Below are 19,520 nucleotides of genomic sequence, written 5' to 3'. Positions count from 1 at the left end.
CAAATGAATCAGTGAACAACGACAGGCAATAAAGACGGACAATGAACCAATGTGCAAACACCCAAAATAATAATAAATAAAATAGTCATAAAGATTAAGAACATGAGTTACAGGGCTATTGAATGTGTTGATAGATGACGGAATCAGTTCAGTGTTCTTGTGAATGAAGTTGAGTGAAGTTGGTCCCTTTGTATCAAGAGTCTGATACGAGAGGGTGATAACTATCCCAAAACTGTGGAACCTAAGGGCCATGTACACCCTTCTTATGGCACCAACGATAAGAGAGCAAGGGTTGCATGGTGGGGTTGGTGGGGAGGGTGTCCTTGAGGATTTTTGTTGCTTTCATGCGACTGCTCCGCTTTAGGTGTGTTCAACGGTGTGGAGGACTTTACCCGTGATGGTCTCGGCTTTATCCACTACTTTTTGTAGGTCTTTCCTTTCAAGAGTACTGGTGTTTCTATAGCAGGCAGTGATACAAGCTGTCGACCTTGTCTCAACCGTGCATCGGCAGAAATTTCTAAGAGTTTTAGATATCATCCCAAGCTTGGCAAACTTCTAAGAAAGTAGTGGCCCTGCCAGGCCTTCTTTGTAATGATGGTTGTGGGCTGAACCCGGGACTGAAATGATAACATCTCTGATCTCCTGATGAGGACTGGCTGAAGGATCTCTGACTTCCTCCCCCTGTAGTCAATAAACTGTTCTTTGGTTTTGCTGACATTTAGTGAGAGATTGTTGATGTGGCACTATTCAACCAGATAAGGTCATGTCTTTCAGTCAGTCCTCTCTACAGGGGAATCAAAGGTTACACGACCAACACGGAGACATAAATCGGAAGACGAGTGGTTGATATGGTTCACGACCTGCCAGAGGTAGTAGTAGAGGGAAGTAAAATTGTGCAGTTTGAAAGACATCCCGGCAGTTAGACGGATATTAAAACTTTATGATGACATTAGTCAAACGCATACAAATGGGATGAGCGCAGTTTGACAACTTGGCCAGCATGCACAAGTTGGGCAGACGGACCCATTTCTGTGCTGTATAAATCAGTAACTCTAAATGTCGCGGGTGTTAGGGACAGGGAATTTGTGTCATAATTGGTTGTCAGTGAGGGTCAACAATAACCACTCCTAGGGCTTCTAATAAATATTATCGCTGCTGACATGGGCTGGGCAGTGCCGGGATTATGACAATTTCAGATCTTGGATAACAACAAAGCAGGTGCGCGAGATCCATGCGCGAACTTATATATTCCCTTGTGTGTCTGGTATTGAAACATTTATCGGGGTCCTCAGACTGTGCTGCGGATGGTTCAGAGATGGAGCGAGACACCGAGCCCATGATCACCCTTCGGGCTATTCACAAATGTTGCTCAAGTGAATTTTCTGTTCGCTGCTTTCAAAGTTATGCATTTATTAGACACGGAGCTGAGAGAGCCATCATCTCCTCCACCCCTCTTCTCTCTCTGTCTGTCTGTCTGTCTGTCTGTCTGTTTGTCTGTCTGTCTCTCTCTCTCTCTCTCTCTCTCTCTCTCTCACACACACACACACACACACCCTTCCCCGTGGTCTTGGAGATCCCCGCTCTCTCCCTTTCTTTGCCTCTGTGTTTCTCTGTTCCCACCTTCCGTCACTCCCTCTGTCTCTCTCCATCTCTCACACACACTCTCTTCGCTCAGATTCTTCTCTTACTCATCCTGCCTCACTTCCTACTGTTTTTTTTCTTTCACCCCATCTCTCTCCCTCCCCGCTCTCACCGTGTCACCCTCTGTCTTTCCTGTTGTCCATAACTAATTCTTCCTCTCTTCCTCTGCCCCTCTCTCTTTCCCTGTCCCTCTGTCCCCCATTCATCGCTAGTCACAACAATTCCAATTGTGTAAGGGTTTATTTTTCAGATTTAGTTTCAGAATGTGTCCCTTTGTATTATTGCAGTTTCTCAGATCGAGAGAATTTTAAAAAATCTTCAGTCGTATGTCATCAACGCCCCCACCTTCCCGAGACCTCGCGACCGCGCCACCTGCACCACTTCACAAACAGGACAGAAGCAGCAGCAATTTGTGTAACTGTCGCTAAATAAAGGCTGTGCAAACCCCGTCTCGGTCCCGTGGGGAGATGACGCGGTCCGCAGCTGCATCAGTGCCGCTCACAACACAGACAGTCCGACCCTATTCATCTATCCGTCCCATCCCCGACTCTGATCACCGAATGAAAAAATCATGGTGCCCTGGGAGAGAAAATTGAAAGCCCCTGACTGAATGAGGGAGAGGTTAACTGAAGTGACCAGTGTCCTACGGCCAGGACGGGGTTGAGGGAGAATTACCATATCCCAGGTTGTGACCGATACGTCTTTAATCTTTAATCACCATCTCCAATTATCCAATTATTCGATCGAACAAGCCTGACACAAGCCAGACTGCAGGATATAGAGACGTAACATAGCACAAATAAAAAAAATACAAGCCAATGTTTCACAGTGGTGTTATTCGATAAACTTTAATACCGTGTCGCATAAATCGAACTTTTAATTGGATGAAATTTCTACTCATCTGTGACATAGTATCCAACAGATCCTGGCAGAACGAAGGCTGCGTGGTGATGGACTAAATCATGGACGATAGGAGGGAGATTTGATGTCCCACCCGTGACTCTGTTACTAACATCCTCCATCAGAGTGAGAATCAACATCAGAATCAGGTATAATATCACTGTTTTTGTCGTGAAATTTGTTGTTTGTGCCCCAGAGTGCCGAGGACCCGATTAAAATAAACATGGAATGTCATAAAGTAATAGAGCACCACAACACCGAATCAGACCTTTCGGTCCATCTAGCCTGTTCCGAACTATTAATATGGTTAGTCCCGTCATTCTGCAGACGGACCATGGGCCCCCATAGCCCTCCTTTCATCCAAATTTGTCTTAAATGCTGAAATCGACCCTCATCCATCACATCTGCTGGTAACTGTTTCCACACTCTCACCATCCTTTGAGTGAAAAAGTTTCCTCCGACAACAACAGGAATTCTGCAGATGCTGGAAATTCAAGCAACACACATCAAAGTTGCTGGTGAACGCAGCAGGCCAGGCAGCATCTCTAGGAAGAGGTACAGGACTGACGAAGGGTCTCGACCTGAAACGTCGACTGTACCTCTTCCTAGAGAAGTTTCCTCCGATGATCCCTTTAAACAGTCCACCTTTTAACGTTATGCCATGATCTCTAGTTGTAGTCTTCCCCAATATCAGTGGAAAAATAGCCTGCTGATGCTGGACTGGCGTAGTAGGAGACATGACGACTCACCAGAACTGCCATAAAAAGTATGTAAGGAAAAGCTAGAAATAGAAAGACATTTTTTTGGATAGCATAGTGTCTTTTAAGAGACTACTAGATAGGTACAGGGAGCTTAGAAAAATAGAGGGCTATGGTTAATCTTAGGTAATATCTAAGGTAACGACATGTTCGGCACAGCTTTGTGGGCCTAAACGTCTGTATTGTGCTGTAGGTTCCCTTTGTTTCTATGAAAGGTTAGCGGGAATCAGTTTCACACTGAGAATGTAAACACTAGAAAGTAAATAACTAAAGCGTCGACGAAAGTAGACAGATGCATGAGAAGGCGAAGGAAGCCATGCAGGCGGCATATAGAGACATGTAATCATACATACATTGAGAGAGAGAGGGGGGATAGAGAGAGTGAAATAGATAGATAGATAGAGAGAGAGATAGAGGGGGGGGGAGAGAGAGCAAGAGAGCAGAGGGCTAGACAACATGATTTTAATGATTTTAACATCTTACTGATGGAGGGATGGCGGAGTCTATTATTAGGACCTTAAGACCATAAGACATAGGAGCACAATCAGGTCATCTGGACCATCGAGTCTGATGAGCCATTCAATCATAGATGATGCTTTTTTCATCTCCTCCCCAACCCCAGTTCCCGGCCTTCTCCCCCTAACCTTTGATGCCATGTCTAATCAAAAACCTATCATCCTCTGCTTCAATTCACCCAACGGCCCGATCTCCACAACTGCAAGTAGCAACAAATTCCACAAATTCAACACAGTTTGGGTAAACCAATTTCTCTACATCTCTGATTTGAAAGGGCGCCCCTCTATCATAAGGCTGTTCCCTCTTGTCCTACACTTTCCCAACATGAGAAACATACTTTCCACATCTGCTCTGTCTTGGTCTTTCAACATTCCAGGGATTTCAATGAGATCACCCCTCATCCTTCTGAATTCCAGACCCAGAGCCATTAAACTTCCCTCAAATGAAAAACCTTTCATTCCTGGAATCATCATTGTGAACCTCCTCTAGACTCTGAGCAATGCCAACATATCCTTTCTAGGATGAGGGCCGGAACTGTTCACAACATTCAAAATGAGGCCTCACCAGAGCTTTATAAAACCTCAGCATCACATCCTTGCTCTTATACTCTAGAGCTTTTGAAATGAATGCTAAAGTGGCATTTGGCTTCCTCACTACCGACGCAAACTGTAAGTTCACCTTTAGGGTGTTCTGCACAAGACGCCCAAGTCCTCTGTTTCTCAGATTCCTTTATTTTCTCCCCGTTTGGAAAATAGGCCGCACATTTATTATTTCTACCAAAGTGCATGACCATGCATTTCCAACATTGTATTTCATTTGCCAGTTTCTTGCCCATTCTCCTAACCTGTCTAAGTGCTTTGCTCAACATTACCTGCCCCTCGACCAATCTTCGTATCATCTGCAAACTTGGTTAAAAAGCCATCTAAATCATTTATTTACAGCATAAAATGAAGTAGTCTGAACACCGACCCCTGCGGTACACAATAAGTCCCTGGCAGTCAACCCAAAAAGGATGCTTTTATTTCCCTTCGCTGCCTCCTACCAATCAGCCAATGCTCTAATCATGTTAGTAACATTCCTGTAATACCACTGGCTCCTGACTTGGTAAGTAGCCTCATGTGTGGCACCTTGTCAAAGGCCTTCTGAAGCTCCAAATATATAACATCCACTGCTTTTCCTTTATCCTCATTGCAATCTCAAAGTATTCCAACAGGTTCGTCAGGCAGTACTTTCCCTGAAGGAAGCCATGTTGATTATGTATTATGTTGTCCTGTGTAACCAAGTTGTCCAGCACCTCATCCTTAACAATCGACTCTAACTCCTTCCCAAACACTGAGGTTAGGCTAACTGGTCTAGAATTTCCTTTTTGCTGCCTTCATTCAGAGGAGTAACATTTGAAATTTTCCAGTCCTCTGGTAATATGCCAGAGTCCAATTATTTTGAAAAATTATTTCTCATGCCACCACAATCCCTAACGCCCTTTTTTTCAGAATAGTAGGGGGCAGTTCCTCTGGTCTGGGTGACTTATGTACCTTTTGGTTTTTCAGCTTTTTGAACGCCTTCTCTCTTGTAACAGAAACACCACTCACTTCTCTTCCTTCATATGCCACAACATCACGCACACTGTACGTGTCTTCCACAGTGAAGACCGACGCAAAATACTCATTTAGTTCATCAGTCATCTCCTTCTCCCCCGTTAAAATTTCGCTTGCCTCATTTTCTAGCAGTCCTATATCCATTCTCATTTCTCTTTTATTTTTAACATACTTGAGAAACCTTTTACTATCTACTTTGACATTATTTTCTACCTTGCATTCATATTTCATCTTTTCCCTTCTAATGATGTTTCTCGTTGCTCTGTAAGTTTTGTTTATAAATTTCCGAATCTTCCATATTCCCACTAATTCTTGCAATGTTGTATGCCATTTCTTTTGCTTTTACAATAGCTTTGACTTTCTTGTCAGCTAGGATTGTACCATTTTACTATTTGTGTATTTTGGAGTACACATGTCATGCACCTTCCTCATTTTTCCCACCAACGCACGTCATTGCTGCTCAGCTGAAATGCCTGCTAGCAGCTCTTTCCAATTTACTTTGGTCAACTCCCCTCTCTTACCAATGAAATTTCACTTACTTCACTGAAAGACTTCTACATCAGGCTTCACTTTCTCCGTATCAAATTTCATGTAATCACTCAGGGTTTACAAGGGTAAAGCCTTAGGGTTCTTTGACCTTAAGCTCCCTAATCGCCTCTGGTTCATTACTAGCACCCAAACGAGTATAACTGATCCCCTTGTCGGCTCTGCGACAAACTGCGCTGAAAAGCTATCTACTAGGCATGCAACAAACTCTCTCTCTTGAGATCCATTACAAACCTAATTTTCCCAGTCGACCTGCACGTTAAAATCTCCCGTAACTACATTGCTCTTTTGACTTGCCTTCTATATTTCCTGTGTAACGTATGGTCCACCTCTGGCTCTAATTTCTTTTCCTTCTTATGTGATTGGTACCAATATGTATCAAGACGTCTGGCTGCTCCCCTGACCCTGGTACCTGGGAGGCAACATGCCACCTGGTTGTCCCGTTAACGTCTCTAGAATTTGCTGTCTGTTCCACTCTCTATCGACTCCTCTATAGCTACCGCACCTTTCTTCTCTCTCTTTCCCTTCTACACCACGGACCCATGCTCAGTGCCTGTAACCCGGTCTCCGTGGCATTCTCCCGGGTTGCCATCCTTTATAAAAGTATCCAAAGTGTTAGACTTGTTTTTGAGGGGAACAGCCAGATGGGTGCTCTGTTCTAACTACTTAATTTCACTTCTCCCGACAGTCACCCAGGTACTCGCCGCCTGCAGCTTGATGGTGACGACTTTCCTGTAATATTTATCAATTATATCTTCGGTCTCCTCACGTTAAGGAAGTGCCTGCAGGTCATCTGGGAAACAGGGATAGAAAACGTGATCGGCAAATTTCTTAGAGATCTCTTGGTAATCGTGTCAGAACTTTCGCAGTAGGAAGCCACTGGCAATCCGCGGACGCGGTTCATGTTGATTATCAGCAGGCCGCCTGTGACGTGATTCGCAAGAGTTTGCTGAAGGAAGAAATCCAGCTGTTCACAGTGCATATCCAAACACTTGGACAAGGGATCCAAGTGTATTATTGCCATGTTTGTTGATTATCAGGGTTTTCAGGACAGTGCGGAATGACTGTTGAACCTTCCGCGTATAATTAGATGGGAATTAGGGATGTTCATCAATAGTTGCACCGGTGATGCAAACGGCTGCAGATGCTGGAATCTGGAGCAACTCAGAAAGAGCTGGAAGGACTAAACGGGTCAGACAGTATCTATGCCGGAAAATGGCAGTCGCCGTTTACGTCCGAGAACGTTCATCTGAAATCCCAGTCGTGTAATTTTCCGACAGTGAGATATTGAGGCATGGAGCAAGACTCTGAAAATAGTCAGACAAGGCTGGTAGGAGCAAACATCAGTCTGACTACATTAGCTCCAGCAATGGCCCATGTCAACAGGAAAGGATCTGACCACCAGCCGTTGCATTCCATGACCTTATTTCACCATCAATATTCGGATGGGACAACTGATCAGAAACACTGGATTGATTAAATTGATGCTTATAAATTAGACCGTGTTCATAGGCTTGGGATTATAAAATTCAAAGTTCAATATAAATTTACCATCAAAGTGTGATAAGTCATCATGTATTTCGCCGAGTATCATTAACAGCGGGCAATTGTTCACAGCTGAAGAAAACAGGCAGGGCGCAAAAAATACTGGATAAAATGTGGAAAGCTTGAGGTGATGTGTGGAGAAACTGTTCTAAATTGGAGTCTCTTTCAATGTCGAAATGATGAGGTCATGTGTGAAATTTACCGCCAATTAACCATACACATGTACAGATACGAACTACCGTTCCTCTGAGGCCAATGTGAAAAACACAGTAGATAAAGCCATGCACATTAGATGCAGTAACAATCCAAAACATGCAGTCAGAAAATAGATTTTACAAAGGTGTCTGAGTGGCATCGCCTGAAGATGGACAAGCTGACATGAAGTGTGAAATGAATGCTTATGTAAGGCATGGTAACGTTTATTAATTCATCTATTTATATATGTATTTATGTTTTTGTTTCTATTTGCACAGTTTGTCTTATTTTGCACATTGGCTGTCTTAGTCTTTAGCTTTTCCTTGATTCTATTGTATTCCTTAATATCTACTGCGAATGCCCGCTGTTAATGACTTACCGCACTTTGATAGTGAATTTACATTGAACTTTGAATTTTATAATCCCAAACCTATGAACACAGTCTAATTTATAAGCATCAATTTAATCAATGCAGTGGTTTCTGATCAGTGGTCCCCTCCGAATGTGGATGGCGCAATAAGGTCATGGAACGTCACGGGCTGGTGGTCAGATCCTTTTCTGTTGACATGGGCCATTGCTGGAGCTAATGTAGTCAAACTGATGTTTGCTCCTATCAGCCTTGTCTGACTATTTTCGGAGTCTTGTTCCATGCCTCAATATCTCACTGTCGGAAAATTACATGACTGGGATTTCAGATGAACGTTCTCGGACGTAAACGGCGACAGTCCATTTACCGGCATAGATACTACCTGATCAGTTTAGTCCTTCCAGCTCTTTCTGAGTTGTTACAGATTCCAGTATCTGTAGCCGTTTGTATCACCGGTGCAATTATTGCTGAACGTCCCTAATTCCCATCTAATTATGTGCGGGAGGTTCACTGCCGAGAGGAACACTCTTAATGCCCTGCTGCATTGATTGCGTTCCATTGCAACACCTTTGCACAATAACAGACCCCAATGTGTGACGGTAAATTAAATTCTGCCCAGGCGCACTCTAAAGTCTATAGAGAAAATCACTTGTCGGTTGGGAGTTACGCATTTTAGCGACAAATTGTCTCATAAGCAAAACAGCGACATGCTTTCTACAGTAATGGCATATTCTCAGATGGGAACCAATGCATTGTCGTGGTAATTTTGGGACGGCATAGAGACTTTGTAGAAATTTGATGTGACCTTCAACAGTTTTGTTCTCATTAGCCATTCTGAGTAGTCAAGAGGGGCCCAGTGCCACCAAGTCCCACACCCACTGTCCCAGAGGAAAGCAGCTGAAACAATGTCTAAAATAATTTTAGCATGAGTATTCTCCGAAGTTCTATAGGCCTGGATATGTGATACAACTGAAGATGTAACAATCTTGAAATTCGCGGTAAAGGTTTTAAAAATCAGCAAGGTGGCCATTCAAAGCTTCCGAAGGTCAGCTTGTCTAACTCCGCCCACATTCTTTCCCTGGCGCCGCCCACTCATTTACATCTCACTTAATAAACAGACCCGAAGACTGCTTGTAGGCTCTGAAATCTGAGCAGTTCCCGAAGTTTGCAGAACAACGCATGGTTCGGTTGGAATTTTTGGGCGCTCGCTGTCTGCACCTGTCCGGAGGAATGTCCCCAGCGCTGCATCTCCTGTGGGTTCTGCTGGTTCATTTACCAGGTGAGAGGCCGATTGGTTTATGCACGGATAATCCGTTAAATTGGCATTACTGCCTGATTTTTATTTTGCTCCAAGTCACCCAGTGTTTTTATTGTGCTTTATTGCAGATATCCACGCTGCCCCAGTGCTCAATCAGACCCCAATGTCCGGACCTGTTTCCGCGGGACAAACCGTCCGCTTAGAGTGTCGAATACAGAACGGTAATGTTGGAAGTTACCACATGAACTGGTACCGACAGCGTCCCGGGGAGAGACCGGCGTGGGTGTTATTACATGAGACGGACAATGATATATACCGAGGGCCAGGGATTACAAACCGTTTTCAGCCGTCGAGAGACACCTCCAGCAACATTCACATCCTGACTATCAGCAGTTTGGAATCCCGGGATTCCGCCGTCTATTACTGTGGAACGTGGGATAGTGCAGTTATCCTCGGTCCAGGTACCATCCTGGATATTAAGAGTAAGTGACTGCCTCATTCTGTTCCAAAAAAATAATATTGCAACCACTCTCATTCCCCACAGCTGGATAAAACCCCGTCCAGGGTAGACTTCCCTTTGTCTTCACTGTGGGAGTTTCCATCTCTCTCAGTCCGGCAAAGAGGCAGTTCAGCCCATCTAGTCAACCTCATCAATTAAATTAATGATCGTTTGACTTGTGAACAGTTTTTTTGTTGGGCACTTCTGACCTACTTCAGTCGGTGTAGCAGAAATCAATACTTTCCGACCTCCCTCCTTTTTAACATAATAGGACCCGTGGATTGTATTTTTAGCATTGGCTTACTTTTGCTACTTTTCACAAGATGGAATGAAAAGTTTGTAATGCATACTGTCCATAAAGATCAAGTGATTGCAGTACATTGAGTTAAAGACAGCTTAATACAGAATAAAATGTACGAGCCCCAGAGGAAGTGCAGTGCAGGTAGATAAGTTGCAAGATCATAAGGAAGTAGATTGTGAGGTCAATCGTCCATCTTATCGTACAAGAGAACCATTTAATAGTCTTAACACAGCGGCCCCTCTTTGACGGCAAATTAAACTATTTCCTGCTGTCTGCACATACTCCATATCCCTCCATTCTCAGCACACTCACGTGTCCGTCTAAAAGCTTTTTAAACGTCCCTATCTTATCTTCCTCCTCCAGCTCATGCCCCATCACTCTGTATAAGAAGTAAACGTTCACCGAACTTTTCCTTTAATTTTTTTCTCCCCTCGGCTTACATTACTGCCCTGAGGAATATGTATTGACTTTCGATCCTATCGCTATCTCCCGTACGGACTTGAATAATATTCACACATAATTTGGGGAAATGGTCGCTACCACAAGCATGACATCTACCCGTCCCTCTTCTTTCACTACCTCTGCGAACATGTTTGACGCGAATATTCCATAATTTTTCTGGGTGCGGTAAATCCTGCACCACAGAGAAAAAGATGTTCACCGCTTCAAGTTACTGAAATTCACAGTTTGTGGTTAAGGATCGTGTTATCGTGATTGTAGAAAACACAGTAGAAGAACATGAGGCTTTTTTGTAGTAATACACACTAGGGGAAGATGCTGGGTAGAAAATAGGCTGTTCAGAGATTCGAGCGACTTGGGGTTCGGAATGCAATGTGGGTCTGAACGAGTCGTTTCACCTCTTCCCGCTTCTCACCGGTTCACAAACTTGCTCTTGTCTCCGTCATTCCTCCTCAGTCACTGTGTACTGAGCGTTAGCTATCGATTGAGATTTCTCGCACTCGGGACATCCCAAACAGCCTGCATTCTATCATCAACTGAAGGTGCAATATTTTCAGTTATTGTTCTGAAAGTTCAAGATTTGTGGAGTTATTGGAGAGCAACAAAGAACTGGGCTTACTAAAGGGACCATTCATATGGGCACGGTGTGGGCAATTAGCGAAGACATTGTGTAGTTATCTTCTAACACAATGCAGTGTCGAGAGCAGAGTGGATTTAAAACATGTTTTTAAATAAATGATGTCACGTCGTAGCCGCTCAAGGCTGCGAATAATCCGGGCAACTCTTTACTCAAAGGTTTGCACCCGAGGGGTCAAATGTGCCGAATACTGTGTCCCAATGCCTATGTTAATTTCAGCGCTGGTGTTTCTATCTCTGAACAGTCCATGAAGTAATATTGTTTCTATTTCCCTCCGTCTCCTCTCTCACACAGGTAGCGATTCCCGGGAGCCCTCAGTTCTTCTGCTCCCTCCTTCTCCGGAGGAGACCGGCAAGGGTTCGGCCACTCTCTCCTGTCTGGTGAGTGGTTTTAAGCCGGGCTTGGTAGCGTTGCGCTGGACCGTGGATGGAGTCGAGACGAAGAGCGGGGTGACGACAGGCGCCGTGGCCCTGGACACCGACCAGACCTACAGGCTGAGCAGTTACCTGCGGGTACCCACCGCTGAATGGAACAAGGGCTCGAGTTATTCCTGCAGCGTGAGCCACAGCTCGCTGAGCTCGCCGCTGCGCAACACCATCTCTTCGTCCGCCTGTGCGCAGTGAGAGTGTGCCGGCTGGCAGCACACGTGGATTGTTCGTTCTTGTTTAATTCTTTGAAGCAATCACTGTGTCTGTGCAGCAGCCCATTGCAATGTAATTGTGTAGCAATGTTCGCTTATGGAAACAATCAGAATGTTTAATAATTTCAGAATAATCCATATTTTGCGACCAATAATTCTCTGTAGAATTGTCCCCACTGTGCTGATTCTGAACTACTGCTGTGTGTAGACTCAGCAGCGATGTCCCGTGCTGTGATTTGAACTTGTGTAACACAACTCTGAATAAAAGAGGAAACAACGGTCGATTTATTGTGTCTTGTCTCTACCCGGCTGTTGGCAGTGCGTTGGGGGGAATGGTCGCGGACAACGTGCCGTCCAGGAGCATCAATCAGAGTTACTGTTATATCGCCTCAGACATCTTATTCCGCTTTTCTGCCCTCTGCGTCCTGAGCATTCTTTGTCCGTCGGCACTCAGATCCCACCATCTCCGGAATCTTCTACTTCTCGGTGCCCTGCATTTCTCTCTTCATTTACAACCATCCCTGTGGGAGGGAGAGCAACAATATCACTGCCTTTTGGGCAACGTATTACCACCATTGGGAATGTTACACAGTAGGGAAGTTTCCCCGTGACGTGACCATTCACTCCATCGATTCCGTTAGTTCCTGAATGAAGGCCATCGGCCTCACTTCCCGCCCTGACACCACCGTCACCATCTGCCACACCCGCACACTAGCTTCTGTAACTCATAGTTATTTTCAAAGTTTAAGGTAAATTTGTTATCAAAGTCTGTGCATGTCTTCATATGCGACCCTGAGTTTCATGTTCTTACAGATATTCACAGTAGAATAAAAAGGTAGAATAGATGGAATGAAAAACTACACACAAAGACTGAGAAGCACAAAGACGAATAACCGCAAATAAATAAATGGATAGATTGAAAGAGAGACAGATTAATAAATAAAACACACATGAATAGACAGATCAATTAAACTCAATCGATCATAAATAGATAAACAAACGGATAAAGGGATGATAGATAAATCATACATAATATTGAGGACATGAGTTTGAAAGTGAGTCTACAGAACGCGAAATCAGTTCAGAGATGTGGTGATTAAAGTCATCCACTTTGGTTCAGGAGCCTGATGGTGGAACTCTTCCTGAAACTTGTAGTGCTGGATCTAAGACTGTAATTGTCAGATGGGAGAAAGTTGCGGAAGCGTGAAATACGTATGAGATGATTACAGAGACCCGTTTAATTATGTTAATGTTATATCTTGTCTGACCAATAGCGTGTTTTTTTTATGGAGGGTGTGACTGATAAGACGACTGCGAGTGTTAGCTCCACGCACACACAACGAATTCAGTACATTTCACACAAATTATTTACGGTTGCCTGACCTGCTGATATTTTTTCTCAAGAATTTGGTGTTGAAATATCACTTCGTCATTAATGAGGTTTTTATGTTAGTTGGATGGTGTAAAACTGTTCCTGGACTGTGTTAATCACTCTATTTATGGACAACACAGAGCAACTTGTACGACATTAGAGAAGATAAATCCTGTTTATAAGAAAAAAGTCAAATGAACAATCGCTCAAATGACGTCCACACTTGGTGTACTGGAATAATTAACACTTTTAACGTTTTTAAACATCTTTGAAAACACCGAGACTGTCAAGCGCACAACGAAACACTAAAAACAGAAAAAAATCAATGAACATAAATAGAATACATTAAATATTATAAAACATTAACTTTATTTGGCATACATGAAGACAAACATACAGCGCCGTTTGCATCAAATCAAATCAATAAGGATTGTGCTGGGGACAGACCGGAAGTATCGCCACGCTTTCGGCGACAACATGTTCGGAGGTACCACGCTTTGGTATCTATGCATTTACCTATCTATCTAACTCTCTGTCTATCTGTGTATCTATCTGTCTATTTAAATATTTATTCATTCAGAGATACAGTGCGCAACAGGCCCTTCGCACCGTCCAGCAAGCCACTGTTTTGACACAAACGCAATCACAGGACAATTTACAATAACCAGATGATCTACTAACCGGTACTTCTTTTGACTGTGGAAGGAAACCAGAAAACCTGGAGGATGTTACGCCTGTCAGTACCTCCATTTGAAATTTGTCTTAATGTGTGTTTTCCCCCTAGCGCTCAGTCTGTGGTTTTTGTATTGCCATTTGCTCTTGTTTGTTTTCGTAACCCATCTGCCCCTGTCCCTGCTCCTGTTCTACTTCGGCACTTGTATTACTGAGTACTTCGCCTCTCACCTGTTTCTCATTATTATCCGTTTTTCTGCCACTTCCGTCTCATTGTACTCCAGCTATCATCTGCCTCTCTGTTTATTGCTGAGTGCACGTTAGTCCTGTGTTTTCACTTGTTGTTAGATTGTCCCAGTGAATTTTGCTGAGCCTTTCCAGCATTTGTATCTGTACTCTATACGTTTGAACATCGACTCTGCCTGTTTCCTGATTCTAGTTTTTGGATTTCTCTGAATGTTTTTATCTCTGCCTGAACTTTGACGCTGACTTTATTTGCACCTCGGGATTTGTTACTCAATTAATATCACTGTGTGCACAGTACTGGGTCTGCGATTGAATCCCTGCTCCAGCGTCCGGACAGCCCCTTAAACTCTATAACTGGCATGTGAGTATTGCACATAACAGGGAAATTTCATAAAAAATTCTTATCCTTTATTGAAAAGCGCCTGAAATACGCACGCAGAGAGGATGTATTGCACATTTGTAATAAACATTGAAACATTATGGTTTACTGAAGTATAAATAATACTTGGTATAAAACCTTAAGACTGCCCACTGGAAAGGTGAGCACTAATAATGTGGTGACGATAGGAGACAGCCATACACCGGAATGCAGAATGTAAACCAGATTCAACAACGAAAAAATGGTGAGGTGGGTTTTCCGACAACACCTATTATCCCCTCTTTGACCCCCCTCCCCAACATAAGACAGGAAGTACTACAGCATTAGGACAAGGACTGTTAGCATGTGGAACAACGTCCTCCTCCAGGACGTGAGACTGCTGAACTCCCTGCGACCACCCAGGTCTCATCACCTCTGGAGTCTCAATGGCGTTGTGCAGCTTACTTTCCGACTTGTGTCGTAAATGCACCTTATGCTGAATGTCAAATTTCTGGAATATATGTCATTACGTGTTAAAGTATTTGTGCTAATATTATTTTGTGTTGATTGTGCATTATATGCACCTTGTTGTGCACCTTGGTCCGGAGAAACTATAGTTCGTTTGATTGAATGACTATGAAACTGAACTTGAACTTCAACATGTAAGTGAAGGCAAATATATTTAGACCAATGAGGGTTATAAAGTGATGTAATCAGTCTTCAAGGTGGTCTCAGATGGCGCCGATAAATGGCGTCTCTTTACAAGTATCCCCGATGGGAATAGTCTAAAATTCCCATTTCGGGCTGCTACAGCTAAAATCCATTGCCTTGAGATGCGTCACCGAGTAACATCGGCGTACTCCATTGCCGCTGCTTGATCCACCGAGTGTTTCCAGCATTCTGTTCCTCTCGATATTTTATTTTGCTTGCAAAATCCACTTGCATAATAATATAGATCCGGCCATCTGGTGGGTAGAGATGTACATACTGTAAGACCATAAGACATGGGCCATCGGCCATGGGCGATGAAGTAGACCATTCGGCCCATAGAGTCTGCTCCGCCATTCCATCATGACGGATCCCGGATCGCACTCAACACCATGCACCTGTCATCTCGCTATATCCTTTGATGCCCTGACCGATCAGTAAACTGCCAATTTGCGCCTGAAATATACGGACTTGGCCTGCACTGCACTCGGTGTCAGAGCATTCCAATGATTTACTACTCTCTGGCTTTACTTCTGTTCTAAATGGTCGCCTGTTTTTTAGATTGTGCCCTCTAACTCTACATACGCAACCTAAGGAAACATCCTCTCCACATTCACCCTATCTAGTCCTTCCAACATTCGTTTCGTTTCAATAAAATACCCACCCTCATTCTTCCAAATTCCAGTGAGTACAGGCCCAAAGTGGCCAAACTCTCCTCATATGTTCATTCTCCGAAATATCCTCGCGAACTTCGTCTGTACTCTGTCCAATGACAACATATCCTTTCTGAGATATACGGCCCAAAACTCCCGTAAATACTCCAAGTGCGGCCTGAGTAGTGACTTATAAATGTTCAGCATTATCTCCTTGTTTTTATATTCTATTCCCCTTGAAATAAGTGTCAACATTGCAATTGCTTTCTTTACCGAAGACGCAATCTGTAAATTAACCTTCTGGGATTCTTGTAGGAGGATTCCTAAATCCGTTTGCACCCCTGATGTTTGAACCCTTTCCCCACTTAGATAATAATGCGTACTATTGTTCATTTTTACCAAAATGCACCATCATATATTTCGCAACACTGTATTCCACTTGCCACTTTTTTGCTCATTCTATCCATTTGTCTAAGTCGTGCTGTAATCACATTGCTTCCTCAGCACTACCTGTCCCTCCATTCTTCGTATTATCTGCAAACTTTGGCATAAAGCCATCGTTTCCATAATCCTATTATTGAGAAACAATGTGAAAAGTAGTGGTCCTAACACTGACGCCTGACACCAATAGTCAGCGCCAGCCAATTAGAAAAGGCCTCTTTTAATTCCACTCGGGGCTTGCTACCTGTCAGCCATTGCGCTATCCATGGAAGTATCTTTCCTGTATCACTGCAGGATTACATTTTGTTAAGCAGACTCGTGTGGAACCTTATTAAGCGTCTTTTGAGAATCCAAGAAAATGATATCCACTGCCTCTCCTTTGTCCACACTTTCTTGTTGCTTCCTCGAAGAAGTAACAGACTTGCGCAAGATTTCCCTTTGCAGAAACGATGCTGACTTTGACTTAGTTTATCATTAGTCTCCAGGTACCTCGAAACTTCATCCTCAGTAATAGACTCCAACACTTTCACAACCACTGAGATTAGACTAACTGGCCTATCCTTTATTAAAGTGAGAAGTGAATTTGTAATCTTCTCGTACTTCGGACCGTGCCAGAATGAAGTGAAAGATCATGACCAATGCATCCGATAGCTCTTCAGCAACCTCTCTCAGCCACCTTAAGGCCTTTCAGTTTGCCTGTGAATTTTTCCTTTGTAATAGTAATGACACTCACTCCTGCTCCGTAACACTCACGGATCTCTGGCATACTTCTAGTGTCATCCACAGTGAAGAAAAATGCAAAGTACCCATTAAGATCATCTGCCATTTCTTTGTTCCACATTACTACATCACCAGCATCATTTTCCAGTGGTGTAATATCAACTCTTACCTCCCTTTTACTCTTTATGTAACTGAGATATTTTGGTATCCTGCTTTATATGATTGCCTAGTCTGTCCTCATAATTCACCTTTTCTTTTCTTGTAGCTTTTTGGTTGCCTTTTGTTGGATTTTTAAAAGCTTCCGGTCATCCAAATTCCCACACAATTTTGCTATCTTATATGTCCTTTCTTTGGTTTTTATGCAGTCCTTAATTTCCTTTGTCAGCCACAGCTGCCATTTGAGAACCTCGTCCTCTGTGAGACATACCTATCCTGCGATTTGTGAACTATCTCCAGAAAATTCAGGTAACTCTTCACTGCTGTCATCCCCGCCAGTATCCTTCTCCAATCCACCTCGGCAAGCTCGTCCCTCATGACTCTGTAATTCCCTTTATTCCATTGCGATACTGATACATGCGAGTTACGCTTACCTCTTTCAAATTGCTGTACGAATTCAATCATACGGTCACTGTCTCCTGAGTGTTCAGTGACGTTAATCTCTCGAGTAGGATCTGGGTAATTCTACAACACCAACTCTATGTCATGGTCCGGTCCGTGAGGTCCGCATTCCGGTTCACGGTCCGGTCAGTGGACTCAGGACTCAGGACTCCGAGTCTTCCAGCTGTCCCTCGTTTGATTCAGTTAAGCATAGGTACCTGATTCCCATCTTGTAGTTTGGAATATAAAGCCTTGGGGTTGAGTGTGGGCTCCTGGTTTGTCTTGTCAGTCCCCCTTGGAGCAACCTACTGATGGAAGGATAGTGAAACCATTCGTGATCTCCTGGACTGGTTGGAGGACCACCGGTTCCTGGAGCCTTGTTGCCACTCGTCGGAGCAGTCAACGTGGTATGGATTCGGCCATTTCTGTAGCCAGCCAAGGTTGCTGGCTGCCCCGAATCTCAGAGCCACCCTGGACTGAGCTCCTTTCCTGTGCTTGCCTCCATCGGGTGAGCCAGTCCGATTGCCGTTACACTGCGGTGGTTTTGTCCCTTCCTGTCCCTGGCCTCCGTCGGGTAAGGAAGCCATTTGTCGTTACCCTGCAGTTGGGTCTTTCCCTCCCTGTCCTTGCCTCCAGCAGGTGAAGTTCCGCGTCCTGCCCAGGAGTTCCGCTTCCTGCCCAGGAGATCCGCGTCCTGCCCAGGATTCCGTCTCCTGCCCAGGAGAAGCTCCAAGAACCCAAGCCTCGAGGATCCCAAGCCAAGCTCCAAGAACCGAAGCCTCGAGCATCCCAAGCCAAGCTGCAAGAACCCAAGCCTCGAGGATCCCAAGCCAAGCTCCATGAACCCAAGCCTCGAGGATCCCATGCCAAGTTCCAAGAACACAAACCTGAAGTCCCCAAACTCCAAGCTCACGGCCCAAGGCCGCAGCCTGCAGCGAAGCTCAAGACCCAAGACCCCAGCCTGCAGCAAAGCTCAAGACCCAAGACCCAGCCTCAAGCCTCATGAGCAAAAACCCCAGCCTGTCTCCAAACTCAGGCCTCTAGACCCCAAACACGTCCTGTCCTGAAGCCATGTCATGTCCTTGCCTGTTTCTGGGGTCCGAGTCCGAGGCAATACCCAGGTTCTGGGTCCTTGACCAGTCTCGGTCTCGGAGTCGAAGCCTTGTCTCCCAGTCCATGGTTTCTAATCCTGGTCCCGCTTTCCCTAGCCCAAGTCTGCGTTGTTGTCCCTGCTCTTGGTTTGAATCCTGTCACGTCCCTTCCCTAGTCAAGTCCTGCTGCTTGTACTTCAGTGTCTGTGTCTTGCATTTGGGTCCGTTACCAGCACCTCTCTGTGACACTATAAGATAGCCTTTCGGCAAGTAGGCTTAAGCACAAGTTGCTTCAAAAAGCTATCTCTTCGGCACCAACAAATTCCCCCTCTTGCCATCCCACACCAACGCGACTTTCCCAATCCCCATGCATATTGAAGTTCCGCATTACAATTATTGGATTACCCTAATTGCATGTCTTTTGCAGCAACCTTTACAATCTCAATCCCACATCCTAGCTACTATTTGGAGGCGGATGTATGATTCCCAGAATACCTATACATGAATCCCATAATGTTTTTTTTTACACTTGCAATTTCTCATCTTCAGCCACAAAGATTCAACATTCCCTGACCCTATGTCAACTCTTTCTTTTTTTTTTGTAATTTATTTTTTATTGAAGTTCTTCATCAAGCAAAACTTTCCATAAGATGTATTTCAGATACTGTACATATATATCAAATAGTCATATTTGTCACAAATCTCCACATAATATTTATCTGAGGTATATAGTACACTTATAGAAAGGAGAGGAAAGAAAGAACAATTAAAAGAAGAAAACTATGTACAAAGTAGGGAGTGATCT

At 44.1% G+C, this 19,520-nt stretch overlaps 1 protein-coding gene across 1 annotated transcript; it reads left to right on the top strand.

Moving 5' to 3' along the window:
- Window positions 1-9,218: 9,218 nt before the first annotated feature.
- On the top strand, window positions 9,219-12,133 carry LOC134337281 (immunoglobulin lambda-1 light chain-like). Its single transcript, XM_063032154.1, has 3 exons — window positions 9,219-9,342; window positions 9,450-9,803; window positions 11,512-12,133. The coding sequence occupies exons 1-3, from the start codon at window positions 9,243-9,245 to the stop codon at window positions 11,838-11,840; spliced, it is 783 nt and encodes a 260-aa protein (XP_062888224.1). The 5' UTR covers window positions 9,219-9,242; the 3' UTR covers window positions 11,841-12,133.
- The last annotated feature ends 7,387 nt before the right edge of the window (window positions 12,134-19,520 follow it).

The sequence above is a fragment of the Mobula hypostoma genome, chromosome 2 (assembly GCF_963921235.1).
Source record: "Mobula hypostoma chromosome 2, sMobHyp1.1, whole genome shotgun sequence".
NCBI lineage: Eukaryota > Metazoa > Chordata > Chondrichthyes > Myliobatiformes > Myliobatidae > Mobula > Mobula hypostoma.
The sequence above is the reverse complement of the archived record's forward strand: the minus strand, read 5'-3'. Positions and strand labels throughout refer to the sequence as shown.

Excerpts from the sequence above, each read along its gene's own strand:
- LOC134337281 (XM_063032154.1), top strand. The coding sequence starts at position 9,243 with ATGGTTCGGTTGGAATTTTTGGGCGCTCGCTGTCTGCACCTGTCCGGA. Across the intron at positions 9,343-9,449 it reads TCTGCTGGTTCATTTACCAG|ATATCCACGCTGCCCCAGTG; the intron begins GTGAGAGGCCGA and ends GCTTTATTGCAG. Across the intron at positions 9,804-11,511 it reads TACCATCCTGGATATTAAGA|GTAGCGATTCCCGGGAGCCC; the intron begins GTAAGTGACTGC and ends TCTCTCACACAG.